Raw genomic sequence first — 21611 nt, 5'->3', positions numbered from 1 at the left:
CTTTAGTTAAGTATTATGTATAATACTTGCCAAGTACATTACCATCCCTCTCCAGACATCAATGCTGAAGATAGCATTTGTCCATGCCTCTTCACCATGCTTTTTTCTTTGGAACTGGTGGTATAGTGATGCAGTATCATACATTTCATAAGTAGCAAAGCTCCCTCCAGTATGTTTAAATACATAAATAATTCACGGTAGACTGCAAGCAGTTTTAAATTGGATAGAATGACACCACAAATGATGATCTAATGAATTCTTGAGAGCTTCCCCAATTGTATAAGCCCAACAAAACGTTCCTCTTCTTTCTCTCCCCCAACTTTCATCCACAGTACCCACTTAATTCAGCAGCAAGGTGGCTTAAAAAGAGAGATGCCAATGCTCCATTCTTTCAAAATCAGTCCCACATCTGTGGTTCGTATTTGAGGTAGCAACCCTTGAAATAATGGTGCTATTATACTGGTTGTAGTTATCATTACCTGGTGTGGCTGAGGCCACAGCAGGAGACAGAAAGCCAGGCACTAATTCCTGGAGGTTCTCTCTGCTCACATTAGTAGCTAACACAACTGCAGTACTACACTACTAGAATAAGGGGTGTGCTATCACAGATATGAATTTGATTTAGATAAAGGCCTCTTTTGTGTCTTTGTTCTCTGCTGCCAGATAGACTTTGTACATGAATCTACCTAAAATTTGCTTTTGACCTAACAGACCAAGTCCCTTGGTTCAGGGAACAGAAGCCACATACATGCCCATTGGTTGCATCTCTTAATAAGAAGTGGTCTTACAAAGTGGTGTTGGTACATATTATTCTGGATAGGAGTTTATCTAGGTTCAGGACAAAATGAGAAAGAGTGAAAAAGCTATATTGTTCTGAAAAAGAACATTTTTCCAGGGCCTTCACGTTCTACAGAGTATTGGTTGGAGTATTGGTTGGAGTATTATCAAGGCAGGGTCAGGCTGGATTTTAGGAAAAGGTTCTTCACGGAGAGGGTGATCGGGCCCTGGGACAGGCTCCCCGGGACAGTGATGACAGCACCAGGCCTGTTGGAGTTTAAGAAGCGCTTGGACAATGCTCTCAGACTTATGGTTTGATTTTTGACAGGTCATGTGTGGACCCAGGAGTTGGACTCGATGATCCTTGTGAGTCCCATCCAAGTCAGGATATTATATGATTATGCAAAATTAAGGAATACTGAATTACAGGAGCTAAATCTAGTTAATGGGTTGCTTTTTTTTTTAATCTGCCAAAGAAGCAGAAGTGGTTGAGAATAGATACATTATAACAAAGTTATGTTAAAGTAATAATCACTCTTTCTGTAGTCAATTGAATATAAACAGTAATAAAGCATTGGTACAAAGCCATCTACCCTCAGCACCTGAAAAGGTATGAATCTGCTCAGACACCATTTGAATTTTCTCTGACACCAATCAGCCGAAGCTATACAGCAACGTGAATCAAAATGTTTCTAAACCTCACTGATAAAAGCCTGATATGTTTAAAGAGCTTATGAGGCTTGCCACTCATTTCAAAGGTGCCAAGATTTCACCCCAAGGGTCTAGCACATCGTGGCCAGTGACTGTGAATGAGCTTATTCACAGAGCAACGAGAGCTTGGGTGCGCCTGCTCCTTTCTGTGGTTGTTGTCCAGCACTTCCACACTCTGACTTTATTCACTGCCCTGGTCTCAAATTTAGATGCTGTGTGGGTTCAGCAGTGTAAAAATAATGCTTTCTTCCATTGACACTGTGCCTTTATATTACAAGAACACAGAGTAACCTAACACAGAGTAACTGTTGGTCTCTTTTCTTCTTCTGATAACCTGTTTTTTTAAAAATACACTCCCCTTCATCTGCCTTTCCAACACATAAAAACCTCCCTCTTCTTGTCATTCAAGGAAAATTGAACATGGAAACAGAACAGTCAGGATCCTCTGGCTGCTTTTGATAAATCATTTTCTGCTAATAACTGTCCTACTCTTCAAGGTACCAAGGTCAGGTTGGAGAATGATCAGTACAGGAACAAGTTTTAAAATTTCTCTAGACACTTGAAAATGAAATTGTACAGATCTTAAAAATATTGGACTTGCTGACCTGAACAAGCACAAGGAGCTCTGCTTTTGTGTGGATCAGGCCACATGCTTGTGGCCACTCACAGCACAAGTGAAAAACAGCTTTCTGAGGGCATACTAGGGCAGCATTTAATGCTGTTTAGTTTATTTTGTATTCTTATCTCTTCCAATTATTTTTCCTCTTTGAGCAAATATACCATTTAGTTATCTGATGCCAGTTGGCCTTTGTGCAAATAACCTTTATGCATGAAATATTGCAGTCCTCGGATGGGGGGATCCTTTTTAGAGAGCAGTCTTGCTGAAACAATTGCTTTCTTCATCTTCATTTAGAATACCAATTAAATAAATCAAACCTTTATGCTCCTAAAACATATGCTAGATCAACATTTGTGCACACAAGCTTTACCTGTCCTCTGACTCGTGTGTCCTGTTCATAGCCCATATGGGAACAGAATCACCTCAAAAACACCCATTCCACAGCTTCCCAAATGTCTCGTGACCTTCGAGAGGGTTGTTGGAAGCATTTACTCTCACACTGAAGTGATCTTAATTAGGCACTGAGATATGAAGACAGAAAACAGGCACTCTGGCATGGTAATACACACCAAAGCAAAGCCGCCCTGAAGGAAGGGCTGTGCTTTGCAGTAGGTAGTCATGCTTTCACAACTTTTTTAATCCTATGCCTCTCATCTTTTGGAGAGAGGAGCTGGTTCTTAGGAGTCCAGAAGGGAGAGTCAAAGCCAGGAGAGCACTGGACTTCCACAGTAACTCAGGTCTCATTGAAAGTCTTTCCTGCAAAAGAGCTTACATCCCATGTGGAGCCCAAATCCATGATGAGTGTTACAGCTACTGCAATGGAAGCAAGGTGGGAAGTGGAGGGAAATGCTAGTGAGAAAGAAAGTTCCATTAGCAGATTATTCTAACTCACTTAAAATCTCACTTTACTTATATCTCTCTATATATTTCTGTGGAAAGAATAGTTGGAAAGAATATGGTAAAGTAAAATTGTCACAAGCAACAGTTTTTTAAACACTAAGGCACATTTGATGTGTGCAATATCCATTGCCCAGTCCCAGGTTGAAAAAGTAGTAAAATGTTTTTTCATCCACTGTGAACACCTTCTCTTCTGTTACAGTTTTTAGCCTAACGTTGGTCTTTTAAAAAAATAATTAAATAATTCAAAACAGTTTCTTAGAGCAGAATTACTGTGACCTGCACAGTAGCTTCTCATTGACTTATTTCTTCATATACTCCATAACTCTTGACAGATTTGTCTTTCTGAAAAACTAGCCATGTTGCCACTTGCGTTTCTCTTAGGTAAATGTCCAAAGATTATTGTTGTAAAAAATTAAATCTTCCTCTATCTTGGAAAAAAAAAAAAAAGAGGGGAAAAAAACATTTGGTCGTGACATAGAGTTGCTCATAGGACAATGAAATGGTGCCTCCAGATTGGCATGCAGAATTAGGATTTGCTCATATACACTGAACTATCTGATTACCGCCGATGAGATTACTTGTGCGAATAAGGCAAGCAGGATTTGACCTTAATATTGCATTTCAGGATCAAGCAAATGGAACAAAAACTATGAGAAAGCAAGCCCTTATGTTAGCAAATATCTTTGATAACCATCAAAGTAAACATTTGCTATTTGCTATTTGTTTTTCATATTTAATGTTTTTGAAAAACCCTCTCCTTGTATAAATGTTTTCTAGCAAATATCACATGCCTTCATACATATGTAACAAATGCAGAATCAAAATAGTATAATACTGTCTTCAAGCTGTCTGTCCCTTGAGCAAGTCAAGATACGGTTTAATTAAGTTAAAACATTAATGAAGACATACAGGAATTTTTTTCCTCTTTTCATTTTCTGTTTCCTGTTAAAGTGAGGAGATATAAGTGACTTTAAATTATTAGGGAATTTTATGCAGTTTTCACCACGCATTCTGTGAATTAGTATGCCATTTTTGGGAGGTAATAGTAATGAATAGCTCTTAATGTGAGCAGAACACAGCAGATTCCCTTTAGCACTTTTTGCAGATGTTTTTCACTGTACAACCTGCCTTATTTTAACAGTACTTTACTGTAACATTCTTAATTGCTTGCTGCATGCATTTCTTTTCAGATTCCAGGGTTAGAGGATGGCTACTTTTGGATTCTTACCTTCCTACATTTTTCCTTACTTGTGCGTACCTACTGTGCATATGGCTAGGCAACAAGTTCATGAAGAACAGGCCTCCGTTCTCCCTCAGGGCTCACCTCATTGTATATAACCTTGGGATTACACTGCTCTCCTTGTACATGCTCATAGAGGTAAGTAAGTGTTCTTCAATGCAGCGCAGCTGAGAAAGGTGAGCAATGTACATTTTTTAGCAGAAATATCTTAGATAGTTTTGCTAGGAAATTTGACATGAATGGTAAATTTAAGTAAATTTAACATCAAGAACAGTCCCTAAAAGCACTTTGCAATTGGGCAATGACTTGTAGAGTACCTTCCCTGCTTAGGTTTCAGCATGTTTCAGCTGTCCTTCCTGAGCTACAGTTCACCCCTGAAGACAGTTGACTGCTACTATGACAGTGTTTACAAGCTTGAAGATGAATCTGCAGCAGTTGCTGAGTTCAAACATGCCTACACCTTGTTATTCAGCATGCGTAAAAATTCCCAAGAATTGTTTTTTATTTGTATGACTGCCTGTGAAGTGATTGTTCTTTGTACAAATACCCATATTTAAATGCGAACAGATTCATATATGAGAGTAAGTACAGATTTATTTATGGTGTTGGCTATTCAATGTTATTTTTCTGCTCTCCTGAGTACAAAGCTTCCATCATATAGTCAGACAGTAGAAACATGAAGTAGCAGGCATGATAAAAACCTGCCACTTCAGCCAAGAGCAAGTCCTTTGGGGACTTGGAGGCTGAATATGGTCTCACAGATTATTTTCTGAGCGCTTATCAAGAAGGAACATGCTTACAGAAATCAGGTTCTATTCATAACCAGAAGGGAGGTTTGAATGCATCTGAAAAGTTCTGTAATAGCAAAGGATTTGAACAGCATTCCTCTGCAAAGATATGTGTTTTCACCTTCCTGTAGGAACAGAGCTGGCCTGAGAGTCACTTTAAGACTTTTAAGCGTGAGACTCATCCCTCCAGCACCCAACACCTACAGGCCTTGACTGATAACAGGGCAAAGACCTGGTGTGCTGAGGAAGGGAACGCAAGCACAATTCAGTCTCTTCTCCTGTAAGAGGATGCATTTATTACTGTGTTTCAGCTCCATTCCCAACTTTTGACATTTGCCTGACTGAATTCAGGTACTGGTTTATTCAGCTTTCCATTACAAGGAAGGCTTTTGTGGAATAATCCTAATTCCCAATGAGGCCCTTCCATTATTCCAGTATCATTTTCTCCCCCCTGCCAAAACTGTAGCATCTCCAACTGCTGACAGTGCTGCTTTGCTTGCGCAGCCCTCACAGCATTTCTTGCTTCCTGGGCTCTCAGCCACAGCAGCAGTTTCTGTGAGAAAAACAAGGACTGACTGTTCTATCAACTGGACAAGAAACTTTGTTTTGTCCAGAAGCCAAACAGGACCCCAAAGATTTCAAGTTTTAAATTAATTTGAGCTAAACACCAGGTGAGTGGCCAGGTCAGAAGGCCAAACAGCAGCTTGTGCAAAGGACCAATTGTGCTACACAGTGCTTTGTCCTGGTCAAAGCTCCAGCTGGCTTCCACAGTTGCTCTGGGTGTCTCAGAGTGCGGGATGAGGCTCAGAGCAAAGGAGAAACAAGCACAATTGCTGGAAGGTTTGATGACTCTGTACTGATTTTCCTCCAGAATCTAAATCAGCACTTCAGTGTTTAAATCTCCATTCTGCTTGAAGGTATATGGATAGCTGTCTTTGGTAGTAAGACTCAACGGAAATGGTTAATTGTATAGAAAACAAAAATACCACTCCCTTTCCCTTGCAGTTTGATTTGGCCTGCCACAAGTAAATGAATAAGCAAACAGAATTTTAACAAGTCTTATATGAATTGAGTTTTTTTTTTTTGCCACCTTCATATAGGTACAGGTGGTGTTTTCATCTATCTGTGCAGTGGCAGGGAGGGGTACCGAGAGGACACGGAAAGCCCACCTGATTAACACGTGGCTCAGAGGCTGGTGCCAACACAGAAATTTTGTTTTTTTTGACCATGGGGCGCTTTACTCGGCGCCCAGCCTGGTGACCGCAGACGGGTCCCACCTATTTCTAAGGGGAAAACGGATCCTAGCCCAGGAGCTGGCAGGGCTCATTGAGAGGGCTTTAAACTAGGAAAGAAGGGGGATGGGGCTGAAATTAGGCTTGTTGGAGCTGTGCCAGGGGGAAAAATGGCAAGGCCAGGGAAGAAGGCCATGGCCCAAATGAAGTGCGTCTACACTAATGCACGCAGCATGGGTAACAAACAAGAGGAGCTGGAAGCCATCGTGCAGCGGGAAGGCTATGACTTGGTTGCCATCACGGAAACGTGGTGGGACCACTCTCACGACTGGAGTGCTGCAATGTCTGGCTATAGGCTCTTCAGAAGGGACAGGCAGCACAGAAGGGGTGGTGGTGTGGCTCTCTATATTAGAGAGTGTTTTGATGTTGAGGAACTCGAGGCTGGGAATGATAAGGTTGAGTCTCTATGGGTTAGGATCAGCGGGAAGGCCAACTAGGCAAGCATCCTGGTGGAGGTCTGTTATAGACCGCCGAACCAGGATGAGGAGACGGACGAGGAGTTCTACAGGCAGCTGGCAGAAGCCGCGAAATCATCAGCGCTTGTTCTCATGGGGGACTTCAACTTCCCAGACATATCCTGGAAGCACAACACAGCCCAGAGAAAGCAGTCTAGGAGGTTTCTGGAGAGCGTGGAAGATAGCTTCCTGACGCAGCTGGTTAGAGAGCCTACCAGGGGAGGTGCCCCGCTAGACCTTCTGTTCACAAACAGTGATGGACTGGTGGGAGATGTGGTGGTCGGGAGCTGCCTTGGGCAGAGTGACCAGGAAATGGTAGAGTTCTCTATTCTCAGCGAAGTCAGGAAGGGGACCAGTAAAACCGCTGCCTTGGACTTCCAGAGGGCAGACTTTGAGCTGTTCAGGACAGTGGTTGGCAGAGTCCCTTGGGGGGAGGTTCTGAAGGGCAAAGGAGTCCAGGAAGGCTGGGCACTCCTCAAGAAGGAAATCTTGATGGCTCAGGAGCGGTCTGTCCCCACATGCCCAAAGACGAGCCGACGCGGAACTAGACCGGCCTGGCTGAGCAGAAAGTTGTGGCTCGAGCTTAGGAGAAAAAGGAGGGTTTATAATCTTTGGAAAAGAGGGCGGGCTACTCAAGAGGACTATAAGGATGTTGCAAGGCTGTGCAGGGACAAAATTAGAAAGGCCAAAGCTCATCTGGAGCTCAATCTGGCTACTGCCGTTAAAGATACCAAAAAACGTTTTTACAAATACATCAACACAAAAAGGAGGACTAAGGAGAATCTCCATCCTTTACTGGATGCGGGGGGAAACTTAGTTACAAAAGATGAGGAAAAGGCTGAGGTGCTTAATGCCTTCTTTGCCTCAGTCTTTAGCAACAAGACCGGTTGTTCTCTGGATACCTGGTACCCTGAGTTGGTGGAAGGGGATGGGGAGCAGGATGTGGCCCTCACTATCCATGAGGAAATGGTTGGCGACCTGCTACAGCACTTGGATGTACGCAAGTCGATGGGGCCGAATGAGATCCACCCGAGGGTACTGAGTGAACTGGCGGAGGAGCTGGCCAAGCCGCTTTCCATCATTTATCGGCAGTCCTGGCTATCAGGGGAGGTCCCAGTCGACTGGCAGCTAGAAAACATGACGCCCATCTACCAGAAGGGCCGGAGGGTAGACCTGGGAAACTATAGGCCTGTTAGTTTGACCTCAGTGCCAGGGAAGCTCATGGAGCAGATTATCTTGAGTGTCATCACGCAGCACTTGCAGGGCAAGCAGGCGATCAGGCCCAGTCAGCATGGGTTTATGGAAGGTAGGTTCTGCTTGACGAACCTGGTCTCCTTCTATGACCAAGTGATGCGCTTGGTGGATGAGGAGAAGGCTGTGGATGTGATCTACCTTGACTTCAGTAAGGCTTTTGACACTGTTTCCCACAACATTCTCCTCAAGAAACTGGCTGCTCGTGGCTTGGACTGGCATACGCTTTGTTGGGTTAAAAACTGGCTGGATAGCCGGGCCCAAAGAGTTGTGGTAAATGGAGTCAAATCCAGTTGGAGGCCGGTCACTAGTGGAGTCCGCCAGGGCTCAGTGCTGGGGCCGGTCCTCTTTAATATCTTTATCGATGACCTGGATGAGGGGATCGAGTGCACCCTCAGTAAGTTTGCAGACGACACCAAGTTAGGTGCGTGTGTCGATCTGCTCGAGTGAAGGAAGGCTCTGCAGGAGGATCTGGATAGGCTGGAACGATGGGCTGAGGTCAGCTGTATGAAGTTCAACAAGGCCAAGTGCCGGGTCCTGCACCTGGGGCACAACAACCCCAACCAGCGCTACAGGCTGGGAGATGAGTGGTTGGAAAGCTGCCTGGCAGAGAAGGACCTGGGAGTATTGGTTGATAGTCGGCTGAATATGAGCAAGCAGTGTGCTCAGGTGGCCAAGAAGGCCAACAGCATCCTGGCTTGTATAAGAAGCAGTGTGGCCAGCAGGTCTAGGGAGGTGATTGTCCCCCTGTACTCGGCTCTGGTGAGGCCACACCTCGAGTACTGTGTTCAGTTTTGGGCCCCTCGCTACAAGAAGGACATGGAGGTGCTCGAGAGAGTCCAGAGAAGGGCAACGAAGCTGGTGAGGGGTCTGGAGAACAAGTCTTACGAGGAGCGGCTGAGGGAGCTGGGGTTGTTTAGCCTGGAGAAGAGGAGGCTCAGGGGAGACCTCATCGCTCTCTATAGGTACCTTAAAGGAGGCTCTAGAGAGGTGGGGGTTGGTCTATTCTCCCACGTGCCTGGTGACAGGACAAGGGGGAATGGGCTAAAGTTGCACCAGGGGAGGTTTAGGTTGGATGTTAGGAAGAACTTCTTTACTGAAAGGGTTGTTAGGCATTGGAATGGGCTGCCCAGGGAAGTGGTTGAGTCACCATCCCTGGAGGTCTTTAAAAGACGTTTAGATGTAGCCCTTAGTGATATGGTTTAGTGGAGGACTTGTTAGTGTTAGGACAGAGGTTGGACTAGATGATCTTGGAGGTGTCTTCCAACCTAGACGATTCTGTGATTCTGTGATATCCTTGTAGGAACTTTGCTGAGCCAGCTCCCATTCAGCTGCCTCACTGCCCTTTCTTTCCTAAGGCTAACTTTGTACAGACGATCGCGGAGTTGCACGAGTCCTCACTAAGTCCCTCCAGGCCTTGACTCTGTAGCTGGAGGCTGCTGACTTACACCTCCCAGACCACAGCCAGGCATGGCTGGCAGTGCCTCCATGCTCCCCGTTCTGCATTTGTCAGGAACCCATCGGACATCACAGCTGGTTTATTGCAGATGGCACAGCTCTGGACTGTCAGCCAGGCTGGTTGTACATTGCACAAGTTGCTATTCCATAATAGTGGTTCTGTACTTTTTCATAGCCTATTCGTGTGGTTCCTATTCACAATTTTTCCTGTGAAGAAGCAGAGTGCGTGTTGAGACTTGCAGACCTGCCTGAGGAGCTTGCACATCCCTGCTGAAGGGAAAAAGGCAATGAGGAAGGCAGAAATCTTCTTCAGCAGTGAATAAGGTTACGGTGACTAAACATTGTCTTATTTCTGAAGCCTGTCTCTTGTGCCTACTCTCTCTGTCTTTAATGGAAGGTAAGCTCTTTGAGGCAAGAGTTACCTATATTTAGAGCATTCTCCGTAGTGGTTTATGTAAACACAGCTGATCTCTCCAGGGAGTATGATTCAAGATTAATTCCTAATTAGAGAGATCTATAACAATGGCCTTATTCCTTCATCTTCCCACTGCACCTCCAATGATCTGGTCTCTGTAATAGAGATAAACACAAAATAATAAGCTCTATTATAGAAATTAACTACAAAGAACAGTTATTGGCATTGTTCTATTTGTCTCTTCTTGGTCTTGTTTACAAGGTGCCACATCTTGAGAGAGCTCCAGAATGGAGTGGGTGCTTCTTAGACACTCAAGAGAAAAAGACCTATTCTGTGTCAGAGGTGCACCTCCAAATGCGGACTGTCCCATATGATAGCTTCAGTAAGAAACATGATAAACCAACTGATAAGGAAACTTATGCTGCAATTCTTACCTCCTCGTTGTGCCTTATCTAGTTTAGCTGTCCCCTACAATCAAGTCATGCAACCTCAAGGCAGAAAGGCAAAGGTTATAGCAAGGACTCATAACAAAATGGCTAGGTTTTTATGCATCCAAAGGCAGATTCCCCTTTTGAGCCAGAGCTCTGTGCATTGCTCCATGGACATGAAATATCTGGGATCCAACTGTAGCTCCATTAGCTTTGAGTCCAACCAATCTCTCAAGTACTTAAGATGTGCCAGTAACATAAGGTCAGATATCCCTATGATCCCTAAAAAGCAGGGTCTCAAAACTCATGTGTCAAGAGTTAGCTGTCTTTGAAGGCCTCCTTGAAGAACAGTTTATTAGACCTTAATCTAGAAACCTGTGCTAGGCAAACAGATTTTTCTGAAGCCACCAAAGACACTTACCTCTTCCTGTTAGTTGTAATGGAGAAGTGGAACACTTGTTTTTGGAATGCAGCTTTTTCCAAGTACCTGAAACTTAGATACATTTCCTGTGCTTAAATTAGGCAGGCTGCAGGTGCACTGCAGGAGGGTCAGAAGGCCAAATTCCCTCCCATCTTGTCACTATAAGAGAAAGCTGCACCAGACATTTGTTATTGGATGTGTACTCTTCTGTATCATTAAGTGTTAATAGACTCAGGTCAAACAGATCCAAGAGTTTCCAGAAACATTGCCAAAAACCGTGCACAAAACAACCACTACCATTTTGTTTTAATAAAAATCAAAACTTTTTTCAATTTCACTGAAAAGAAATATGCCTTTCTTCTACACAAATCTCTGCGTAATATTGTGAAAGTGCCAACTATGCACAGAAAACCAGCTTAATGTGAAAAGCAATCAGGTATTTGCATATTTTAAAATGAATTCATGAGCAAGTCAACTCTCAGACCACACTCCAGAGACCCAATGTGAGGCACCAGAGGCCCAGATAAGGTATTGAAGTTCACCACAGGATGAGATCCTCATAACTTTCATACTAAATTAAACTTTGAAACAAAGCAGACCAATGCTGATCTCTGAATTAAGAAATTACTCATGTGATACTGCTCTTTGTCATTAACAGAAAAAGACATAATCTCTACCAGGGTCTTAGGTTGCTTTCCCCAGCAGTAAGTATCACCTCTGCCCTATTTAAATTAAATCTCAGCTAGTCATCAAGCTCTCATCCAAGTCCTTGTGTTGATAAGGCACTAAGAAAAACAGGACAATGGCATCAACGATCATATTAAAAGCACCAGGCTCTTGGTGCTTAGCTTGCTGCTGAGCAAGGTGAGAAGCTTTGGCACCATCTTCTGGAACCTGCTGGCCCTGGAATTTCTTAGAGGAGCCAGCTCTCATTCCCAGATAATGTGATTCCCCATTAAGAAGAAAAAAGAAAAAAAAGGAAAAAAAAAAAAAAGCATTAGACTGCTGCAGTGAAGTAACCATTGTGAATCTTCATTCTCTTTATACTTGAGTAGATAAAGGTCATTTATTGGTGTAACAATTGGAATCTATTGAGAACACTAGAGCAACAGCAAAATACGGAACCTCTACTAAGGAACAGGATGTTGCTACTTAGCAGAATTTTTTCACAGGGAAGCATTTTCTTCTTTCCAAATAGCATCAAACAATGCATGTGTTAATATTAGTTTCACGATAGGTTGCCAAGAATGTAAAACATCCAAAGGAATGTTTTCTAGGGAGATAAATTGTATTTTTAAGGGGGAGAGAGAGGATCTCTCATCTCTTTATTGTATACTGCACTTACACAATCTCTGCATGATAAAAAATACCACAAGTTCTGTAGCATCATGAGAGTGCTCAGCATGTGGAAGGGAACATAACTGAACCAGTGAAAGTAACATATGAGTTTGGTATCATACAAATAGAGCACTAGTAACTGGATGTCTTGTGTCAGGTTACCAGTTTCTGTTCCAGATACGCAGCTGGCTCATTTGATACCATTAGGTAACCTGCTTTCATTCCACATCACAGATAGCCAACATGAAAGTCACAGCCTGGGATCACCAAGATGCCAAAAAGCACTCTCTGCCTTCCAGGTTTCACCACCAACTTTTTATTACGGAGTTAGCGAGAAATCTTAAAAATTATCTTGCAAAGCAGAGTAGTCAAAACTCAAAGTGGATTCTCCTCTTTTCCCTAAAGGAGATGAACGGCATACGAGTCATCTACCAGGGAAAGCTGACATGTCAGAAAAGCCGACATGAAAGAACAAGGTTAAGACACTCAAAACAGATTTTCACACTAAGCTGCTGGCTGTTGAAACACAGATACAAATCAAAGGGAATTTTTCTGCCAAGTGAAATGACTGGGGGATAGGCACACCGTATGATCTGCAAATCTGGCATTTATATAGGACCATGGAAGAACAAACAGAAGAATAAATTAAAGAAAAAAAATGCAGCCAGGTTGTGATATTCTTACCCCAGATTTTTCTCCCTGTTTGCATGGTGACCAGTGTGATTTCTGAAATGCCAAGTTAAAAATCTGTGATACTGAAATGAAATTAAATATATTGTTTAAGTTTCTGAGCCTTTAAGAGTTCTCATCTCATTTTGAGAGCTATGAATGGAATTCTTGAAACAGTCTTGTGATCACACTGAGCAAGCCAGTTCAATATAGCACCAGCAGGAGAGTTTCCAAACCTGTAACAACAACAACAACAAAAAAGATTTTTGAAAAATCAGTCTATTGTAATCATATACGAGTCAGAAAATCTGTAAAGCAAACAAATCAAAAGATTTCAAATGGCATTTTTTTTCTATTAAATTTCTGTGATTTAATGTTTCAGTTACTGTACCGGAGGGTTTTGTGAGGTTTGATATTTTCAAAGGAAGAAAATGAGTTAGCTACTAAGGAATGACAAAAAAAAAAGATTGAAAAAAGGGAAAAAAAGTTTCCACAATTGGAACCTGAAAAAACAACAACAAAACCCCCCACAATAACAGACTTCCAAAGATGCATGAAAAGGAAAAATGAACAAATTCTACCAATTTAAGCATAAAGGTATAAAGTTACAGTTACAGAATGCAACAGAATGAACCAAGTGAAACTGAGATACTGAAAATACTGTTTAAACTTACATACCTCTCACAAGGTAGAATTGTTTAAAAGCCTCAGATAAAAATTATAGGCACATCATATCATAAATGTAAATTACAAAAGATTGTGTCAGATATGAATACAACAAAATGCGGACTTTATTTCTTACTTTAACAAAACAGTAGACTCCATTTATGATAGCAATTTACAGTTCCTCAGTAAAAGCAGGGAAAGAGTTCCTTCCTAGTCCATGACGTGCTTTTTACAAGAAGGGAAAGGCAGTCATCTTTTCTCCTTTATTTGTTTTCAGGATTTTGAGTTTTTAGAGAGCACAGCTTCAAGTCCCTACAATCACAAGGGCTAGAGATGGTACCACTACTACCACTTCCCACCAATAAAGCTGCGAGGCTATCATAGTTGCTGTAGGAAAACAAAACAGCAAGAGGCAATATCATTTACTTCCTCTGCAGAACTGGCCGCAGATGTTTCTGGCAGAGCTGTTAATGCTTGTGTTTGAGGCCATACCTTACCAAAGCTCCCAGATGGAGTTCAGGATGCTGCCTCCAAATGAGCTCCTGATACCCCCACCCTGCTCGACCATCTTGCTCCCAGCCAAGGGCAAGATGACAACTCCATTTTCTTCAGCATTTCTCAAGCAACAAGACAGAATCGAGAGCAAATCTTCAACAACGGCCCGTCAACGATGCTGTACCTGCCTATTCCAAAAGTCCCAATCTGGGGGTCTCTTAGTCACTTCTGATTGGAGGGAAAATCCAAAGCAGGAGAGCACACAGGAAAGGCACTGAGAGGAACCATTTGTAAAAGCAACTGTGCAGTAACATCTCCCTGAACATCACTCCTGAAGCTGCTGCATATTGCCAGCTGCAGCACAGGCACAGATCTGCACGCCCCCTTCCTTCCACCCAGAGGACAGAAACAGCCCATGCATTTGGGACTGGAAACTACCCTTTTCCACTCAGCTGATTTTTGAAAGATGGGAGGGAAACAAAGTGCCATACCTAGGAGCTTTAACCCCCTTCTCCTCAGCATCTTCACAGGTTAAGCGGGGAGAGGAGAGGAGCCCGCAAGCTCCAGCCCCGCATGTTTGCAAGCACAGCACCCACGCAGGGGCCGCTTGGCTAAACACATTGTGATCTCAGCTGCACTGAGCATTTGCCTGGGGACCTCCACACAGGTTTTGCTGTTGGATTTTCCCTGTTTTCAGACTGCAGTCCCATCCTGTTTAGTTTTGTGACCTCTGGCACACGCTGTAGATGAATCCACCGAAACAGGGGCTGCTCCAGAGGAGGAGTGGTTTTGTTTCAGTTGTCCGATAGTAGCCATCTAAACCATCCACTTATTGTCTCTTCATCTCTCTCTCTATATATACACACACAATCTAAAAGATACTCCACTGATTATTTTGGCCGCAGACAGACACCAAATATGTTGGAAATACAGGGACAACTGCATGTGATTCAGAGAAAAAGTAGTAGAAAACTTTGGCTTTCTAGGTCTTTGGTTTTGTTTGTTTGTTTTTTGTTATTTTAATTTGAATTTATAATACGCATTCTGACTTATTTGCTAATTCTGTAGATCCAAAGAAATTATTGCTCTTAATATGTATTTACTCTAGGAATTAATTCAATATGATCACTGAGAATAAGTCTGCTTTGCTTTATATAGGCTGTCACACTTAGTTAAGCACAGGAGACTTTTTCAGTCTCAAGTGGAGGGGAAGGTATGTACAGACACCGATACACGCCTTCCCCTGAATGTAGTGCCAGAGTCAAAAACAACACATGCCTCACAGCATCTTGCAATGCTGCTTACAGCGTAACCCTCTAGTGTACTTCTCCCACCATAACTTGCTGCACCCTCTGCAGACCCCAGAACATGAACTGCCACTTGGCCACAAGAAATACTTTTCACATATTCAAGTAAGGAAGTCACTTTTAAAATCACTCAACTCTACTTCGTAGTGTTGTTGATTGACAAAATACTCTGCTGCCCAAAAGAGCTGCCAGTTGTTTTAGGTAATCATTACTATAAAAACATTCCACATCAAAAGGCCCCCATATGGCTTTCCAGATACCTTCTGCTTCATCACAGCGTGGTAGATTGACGTTTCATTGCTTTGTCTGCTTCCCAGTATGACATGGACAAAGTCTCAGAAATTGCTTTTGTGTCTGTTTCTCCACTCACCACCACGCATGCTCTCTTCTCTTTCCTCCTGCATTTACCAATAAAGGATAAAGTGATATGTATGTGGCATAAAGAAATATTTCTCCTCTTACACTACTTCGGATTTACGTTTTTTTTGCTTGGTTGGTACCGAGGATTTTTCTCAAGGATAGGAAGGGTTTTGCACTAGTAGGGCTGCGAAGCTCTGTTCATACTGCTGCTGGATCACTGCACTAAGTAACAATAAATATTTGTGGATGTCTTGAAGGCTCTAAAGTGAGAGAAATGTAAAAGGTGCACCATTTCAGCATGTATTTCCAATAGAATGTGAAACCTTTTCCATTGCAAAGGAGAAGATATTAGCAAGTTGTCTGGTCTAAGAGCATCAGTTCATGGAACGAATGGGAACCTGCAATGTTCTCATGCTATTTAAAAAAAAATCAGAACAGCTGCAGAGCTAAAGGAGAACTACTTTGTTTATGAACATAATTGCTGTGTTTTCTGTTCCAGCTCATCCTTGCCACGTGGGAAGGAGGCTACAACTTGCAGTGCCAGAACCTCCACAGTGCAGGGGCGGCCGACATCCGGGTGAGGCACAGCAGCAGCTCAGCCCCAGCACCTGCAGCCAGCCTTCCTTCCCTGTGCTGTGGTGCAGCACTTCTGCGTGCACGGCGGGTGCACAGATGCCATCAGGGACAGCTTTAGCATGAGGGTTTTATCAGAGTGGCCTGATAGCTGGTAGCAAACAAGCAGAGTTAGGGTTTCTATTTAGTATGGAGGCATCCTGATCATTGAAAGTGTGACAGGGAGCATTTTAAAAAGACATATTTCAAGGTCTGTGGTCAAAAGAGTGGTGCCTGACTATTAAAACAGACAATATGGATCCATTAAGAACTCGGGAGAAAAATCCATTACCTGCAATGTTGGGCTCTAGCTGGAAATACATTTGAGCTCAACTCTAAACTTTGGAAAACTTCAGAGCCATTCTGCTGCCTTGGCTCATCTCTAGTTTCAACCCCTATTGCATCACAGCAATTCCATGTAGTAACCCTTTATCGTTCCCCCTTTCAGGTTTGTTTTCCAGATAACAATAGAGAAGGGCTGAAAGACTGGATAACACATCATTTTCCCCAACCCTCAAATTCTGTCTGTTTTAGCAAGGAAGAGGTCAGTTAAGTGCCTTTTCCCATCAACAAAAGGTCTGTCGTCCCCCCCCCCATTTTAAATAACTGTCTTTAACTGCCCTGGGAAATATCCTGAGCTCTGATAAACCATTTCAGCCTTAAAGGAGGTACATTCCATTAAGCTGAGTGTCAAACTTGGATTATTTAAAAACAGAAGCTGCCTGTGTAATCTATTCAGTGTTAGGAAGCTACAAATGGTATCATCCTTAAAATAAACCGTATCTCTGATTCAAAAAAGCAGAACAATTAGAAGACCTATCCTCAAGTTTATATTTCTTAAATTGTATTTAATTATATATTTAGACAATCCCATTTTAAAACATGATGAATTTTCTATACACTGCCTCTTCAAAGAGGAAATAAAATTGAAGCCAGAGTTTGTATTCCTCCTTCAGTGGGACATTGATGCCTTTGGGGGAATTGTGTGCCTAAGGACTAATGAAGTACAACAGTAGTTGAGCCCTGTTATGGACAGGTATTGATCTCCTGCTGTTTTGTTCTTGCTCACACAGGTAGCCAAGGTGCTGTGGTGGTATTATTTTTCCAAAGTAATTGAATTCATGGACACTATCTTCTTCGTACTGAGGAAGAAAAGTAGCCAGATCACCTTTCTCCATGTTTATCACCATGCCACCATGTTTAACATCTGGTGGTGTGTCCTGAACTGGATACCCTGTGGACAAAGTAAGTCTCTGTTCACTTCATCACCTGGGGTGTGAATCACCTGCTGCTGGGGGGGGGTTGCACCACCATGCAAAGCAAGTGCTTCACTGTGCTGCTGTAGCACAGCACCATTAAGGTTCATAGCCTCTTTCAGAATTGTGGGACAGTTGCAGATCTCAGTGAAATTAAAAGCACGGTTAAAAGCGCAAGGCAGAAAAAAGTCCTGAGCATTAGGCCCTGGATTTTGCACTGAGCTGCCACAACCTCTCATCTTTACATTTCTTCAAACCACTTTTAGACAGGGTAACACTACTGAGTGGTACAGAAGAGTGATCATATATAAAATCTACTTCAAAAGCAGAGGTAGAATGAAATCATTATTACCCTAGTAAAGTCAATCAGAACAGCATTTTTACAGATTTCACACAGAATCACAGAATGTTAGGGAGTGGGAGGGACCTTGAAAGATCATCTAATCTAATCCCCCTGCTGGAGCAGGAAATTCCACTCCTATATGCATCAATCTGTGATATTCTGCTTTGGCAAGATACTTTACTTACACAACCAGGAATTAAAATACAAGTAGTTTTGTTTTGGGGTTGTTTTATTTTCATTTTGTTTGTTTTATTTTTCCAATGAGATTGCTGTACCATTAGACAGCTGTTGTAAGCTGTTGTAAACAAAAAGGGTTTTCTCCCACATCAGGGATTGTTTTTAATAATTACTAGTTCATATCATTACGTAGCAAAACAACATTTTAAGTTATCTATGTTACAAAGTTACTTTAATCTTTAAAACTTACATAAATTTTTGCTTGTGATAGAATCAACCTAAGGGCCCACAGCAGGCCAAACTAAATCAACATTCCTTCAAGCAAACATGGCAAAAAGCAAAACATTTTCTTGAATTCTGAACAGGACAGCCAAAACTAATGGGTACTGTCTTACTTTTCACACTGAAGTAGTAGAAGCATCAACCTTCCTTGGCTCATCTCCCTTTGGGTCCCAAATGTTTCACAACAGTAATCTCTAAGTGTCTTGGGTCCTAAGAAGCTATTGAAATAGCCATCATCTTCCCCGTTGAGGTGGGGAAGTGCCACAGGCTGCTCCTGTGATATCTGCAAGAGCAGAGAACTATTTCAAGTGTCTCATAACACACACTTTTCCAGGGCTTCATACAACTAGAGGCTTTCTGCAGCCTTGTTATCAGAGTTGAGAAGAAAATTGGTTTTCCTAACTCTAAGCTGTTAAAGAGAATCACCTCAGTCCCCAGAAATATTTTGTAAGGCAATTTGTTGCAGGGATTTTTTCGGTATCAGAAAGCAGGATTGCCATTTGTTCGTACTTGTTTTGGCCAGCACAAAGTCTGAGTAAATTACTGTTCTAGGTAGAAGCAGAGATCAAGTATTTCATAGTAGCTACAAGCTGTTTCTGCAGAGGGATAAACTCAGTGGAGCAAAGTTAATAGAAAGCACACAAGCCTATGTGTCTGAAAATAATTCCCACACTTTGCACTCATTTTTCGCTATTATGATTAACAGAGTGGAAAAACAGTAGTCCAGTAATTAATCAATAATTATTCAGTAATTAATCAGTGGAAAAATCAAAACCATTCGTGAGACGGTCTCATAGTTGTCAAGCACTGCTATCAAACACATGGTCATACATCAGATAGACTAGTGCTGGTGCTTCTCAGTAGTCCATAAGGTACAGAGGGCAATTCTTTCGCTCTCAATCCAGTATTTACTAAGTGCAGCTAATGAGAGTGGCAAGGTGCGACAACATTCTGGAAATCTTTGTGGAAATCTGCATCTAGCAGAAGAGCCCCTGAAGAAAGTGAGAACAATGCTCAAATAAAGTCACACCAGGCAAGTTTCATTCAGAGACTGACTAAAGCCCTTACTTACTACATCAGAGGAGACCAGGTGCCACCTAGGGTGCAGCAGCAGTCATCCATGGTACAGAGTGAAAACTTACTGTATGCAGGAGGCACTGCTAGCAGCAATATCTTCACATTTTTTAGCAGTTGGTGATATAAAATGTTTTCTGTGTTGGATGTTCATAGGTTTCTTTGGACCCACTTTGAATAGCTTTATCCACGTGCTCATGTATTCTTATTATGGACTGTCAGTCATCCCTTCTATGCGCAAGTATCTGTGGTGGAAGAAATACCTCACTCAGGCACAATTGGTACGTATCTACATTACTCCCATTTTTAACAGACAGAAGTCCTTCAGAAACGTCAGAGAGGGCAAAACAAACGATGGACAAACAGTCATTTGTAGAATTAAGCCAGTTAGAATCCAGTTACGACAAAGCTATCATGCACAGTAATTCACTAGTACAGCCCAGTAAAATTTAATAACTGAAATGATGCTTGAAACTATTTTCTATAATGCAGTAGAAACTCTACAGTCCATAAAACTCCATTAGTTTTGATCTCTTTTGGACTACTGATTAAAAAGCTGTGAAATCTATCAACTATGTAAAATGTTAAAAAGATACACTGCACACTTAAATGTCTTATAATGGCTTTACAGTTTGAAAAACTCATTCAGTGAAGAAAATCAGATTCCTTCAAACAAGAAGTGTAACTGTGGTACAACTACAAAACACAAGATGATGTAAACAGCTCTTAGACAACAAGACAGAGCAGACTTCTAAAAGTCTGTTCCAGCAGCTTCTGTATACAAAGAACAGAGTCACGTCAAATGCTATCAACAAGATGCAAGGCTTGATATGCAAAAAAAAAAAAGTGTTCTCTTCACTTTTTTAATCTTACAACCTGTTCATCTCATTTGGGAGTTTGCAGTGAGCTTAAAAATGCCTGTGTAGAATTGTTTTTTAGGTAATGCCTCTTATCTGAGCTGGGATCACCCCTGTAGCTAGAACAGGCTGCCCTGTTTAAGTGCACCCCAGCTTGCTGGACTGAGGGCACCCTCAGTTGGTGGGGGAGAGACAGATACAGCAGAATTGGCTGGTATTGCAGTCCAAAATACCAGCAACCCTCTTTTTCCACCCCATTTTTTTGCTTTGTTTGTCCCCATCTTAGCTCTGTCAGTGCTAGTGCCCACCTACCTAAACTTCTCCTCACACTTGGGATTTCCATTTTTCTGTTCAAACTTGCAAAGCCATTGCCTCGAGTCTTCAGAGTTTCTCAGGTTTCTGCCCAATAACAGAGACAACACTGTACCTGGCATGACACAGCCTGGAAGATATAACAACCCCTGTTAAAACAGCTTTCATTTTGTCAACCATTTGGCCTAAAACCTCTTATTTTTAGGAATATCCCACCCCTTCATGTTTTTTTTTAAGATGTCACAGAAGCACCATTTTAACCTAACCCTCACAATACATTCACTTGTTCAGAAGGGGAGAGTGTTCAAGGATACTCAAAATTTCAAAGGGCAGAACTAGGTAGCATTGTTATATTTGATTTAGCTAGTACCAACCCTTTCTCAGTAAATATTCACGCGTGATCTGTCTTCTTCAGATCCAGTTTCTGCTCACTATTGTGCACACACTCAGTGCGGCTGTGAAGCCATGTGGATTTCCGTTTGGCTGCCTCATGTTCCAGTCTTCCTACATGGCTACACTGGTCATTCTCTTTGCAAACTTTTACATTAAGGTAAGGAGTTGCTCCCTCTATCCAAAAGGGTTGGTGATCCAAAAGGGTGGGTGATGGGGGAAAACAAGCTTTTTGCATGGTGGTCTTGACACAGACCACATACAAAACATATACAACAAGCCTCAGTACCTAAAATATGTTTGTATTCACATAGACGTGTCAGTTAAGACTAATAGATGCAGTAGTGTCTCCAAGATACAGTCAGTAGTGACATTGCAGCTGAGCTCTTCTATACTGCACTGAAGTGCAGTCTTGTGCCAGGGCTTAATTCTGCATTCACGTAGCATGTCAGGTACTGCATCCAGGACCTAGGAGGTCTGAATTTGCTCTGCTTAGCAACTTCGAATTTTCCTCCCTTCTAGGAAGAGCAAAAAACAAGCAGCTCTGTTTTTGCATCATTCAACCTTTTTTTTTTTTAGCAAGGAATGCTCCAGCCTGCCTGCATACATACAGTTTCTAGCAAAAAGGGCTTAAAACCCCTTTAGACACAAAGAAGTATTACAGTAATACTAGCGAGGCAATATCATCCACAGCAGCAAAAATAATACAAATCCCTGA

General features: G+C 42.3%; 1 protein-coding gene across 2 annotated transcripts in view; it reads left to right on the top strand.

Moving 5' to 3' along the window:
• The window catches only part of ELOVL2 (ELOVL fatty acid elongase 2), a 57145-nt gene that overhangs the window by 32423 nt on the left and 3111 nt on the right, over positions 1-21611 (top strand). For both annotated transcript variants that reach the window (XM_083827560.1, XM_083827559.1), the window contains exons 3-7: positions 4198-4385; positions 16090-16167; positions 17276-17447; positions 19491-19615; positions 20919-21053. In XM_083827560.1, the coding sequence (XP_083683686.1) occupies positions 4198-4385; positions 16090-16167; positions 17276-17447; positions 19491-19615; positions 20919-21053 (698 nt within the window). The remainder of the gene's footprint in view (positions 1-4197; positions 4386-16089; positions 16168-17275; positions 17448-19490; positions 19616-20918; positions 21054-21611) is intronic.

The sequence above is a fragment of the Anser anser genome (assembly GCF_964211835.1).
Source record: "Anser anser genome assembly, chromosome: 2".
NCBI classification, from domain to species: Eukaryota; Metazoa; Chordata; class Aves; order Anseriformes; family Anatidae; genus Anser; species Anser anser.
This window is presented reverse-complemented; position numbering and strand designations above follow the sequence as displayed.